At 42.0% G+C, this 1,475-nt stretch overlaps 1 protein-coding gene across 1 annotated transcript in view; it reads right to left on the bottom strand.

The window, feature by feature from the left end:
- LOC101853945 (cationic trypsin) overlaps positions 1-346 on the bottom strand; it is a gene marked incomplete at its 5' end in the record, with an annotated part of 8,660 nt that extends 8,314 nt beyond the window's left edge. The window contains 1 exon segment of the mRNA XM_013084145.2: positions 111-346. Coding sequence (XP_012939599.1) covers positions 111-346 — 236 coding nt within the window.
- Between the last annotated feature and the right edge of the window lie 1,129 nt (positions 347-1,475).

Genomic DNA, 1,475 nt, shown 5'->3' on the forward strand with positions numbered 1-1,475 from the left:
AGAGAGAGAGAGAGAGAGAGAGAGAGAGATCGTATGCACGCACACAGTCCAGGAATAGTCATCTCTATTAGTCAACAATGATTACAATTGTACAAAAAAATACTTCTAACCTGAACTGACACCATCCAAGGATGCAATCTCCTGCCCGCTCTCTGGCCCCCCACAATAAAGTTTGTTCCTTCACCATCATCATTATTTTCTGTATTGATAGTTTGTGTAGAGTTTTCATCGTCGTCTAGCTCTTCGGTGGCACCGTTGGTAATAGGTACCTGGCTGGAGTTTGCAATGTCCGGAGTGATTAAATCGTCGGTTATGTCTACGTCTTGACCATAGACTTGGCTGCAACCTGTAGGTCAGAAACAAGTCATTGCTTTGGCTGCTTTTCTCTACATATTATACTGGCGATCGAAAAGAAAAATTACCACTTTTTGATTTAGAGAAATAATCTAGTTTTGAGTCTTTTAGCTTTTCCTTTCTCGTTAAAACTATGTAGTATAAAAAGTGGGTAATGTTATAAAAATGGCATTTTGGTGCTTCAATTAGCGTTCATAGCGCCAACATTAAACAATGGCAGTCAGGCATTTTTTCCCCTAATATGCGGTGGGTTTTTTTCTATTCTTTATTTTCTTCATATAGTTTAGGAATTCGTTTAAAACCGTGATAACATAATTTGATCATTGTTCCCAGAGAAAGATAGTAGTTTTAACTCAACATCAGAGAAACCGAGCCATCCGCATTCTCCCCACGTTTCAACTGTTGCCAGGACATTAAAAATGTTGGGTTTTTTCTGATGGTGGTACACGTGGGTGCTGACTATACAATGGTTGTTAAGCGCCGGCGTTTTGGGTTGTTTTTTGTTTTTGTTTTGTTTTTGGTAAGTGTTTTACAATGCTCGCAACTGCATAACGTTTTAGTAGCATGCGGGACACATTAGATATTTTCTGTTTGGTAGGAATTAACTTTGAATTTTGCCTTGCCGCTAGCCGAAGCCTGCTCTTATCGATTTTAGGACCACCGAGGCATCTTTAACGTGTGCCATTTGCACACGGGACCTCTGAGATATTTTAGACCATATCCAAGAAGGCTTGGTGTAAGATCTTACCAACCCTAAGATCAGTGTGTGGCTGAAAGACAGCAGTAAGTATGAGCCAAGGGGTAGCAGCAGACAGGCTGCAGAAAGAGTAGGAGCCCACAAGGTGGAAGGGGGGGGGTGCAGCAATTGGGGACGAAAGCAGACGACAGAACGTGGTTAGAGACCTGAAAAGGAGGTGGTGAAGGCTATCCAGTAGTGCTGGGCAAATTCGAGGACACGAACCTCATCGACGGTTTTTCTCATTAAACCAAGAGAGGAAGTTGTGTGCAAACCAAGACATTGAATCAGTACATTTGATCAGGGGCGAAGGCTGACTTGTTTGACAGGGTAATCAAAGTGAAACGGGACCAGATATAGATCTATATGGCCTGTAGATATCACA

The sequence above is a fragment of the Aplysia californica genome, unplaced genomic scaffold, assembly GCF_000002075.1.
Source record: "Aplysia californica isolate F4 #8 unplaced genomic scaffold, AplCal3.0 scaffold00274, whole genome shotgun sequence".
NCBI lineage: Eukaryota > Metazoa > Mollusca > Gastropoda > Aplysiida > Aplysiidae > Aplysia > Aplysia californica.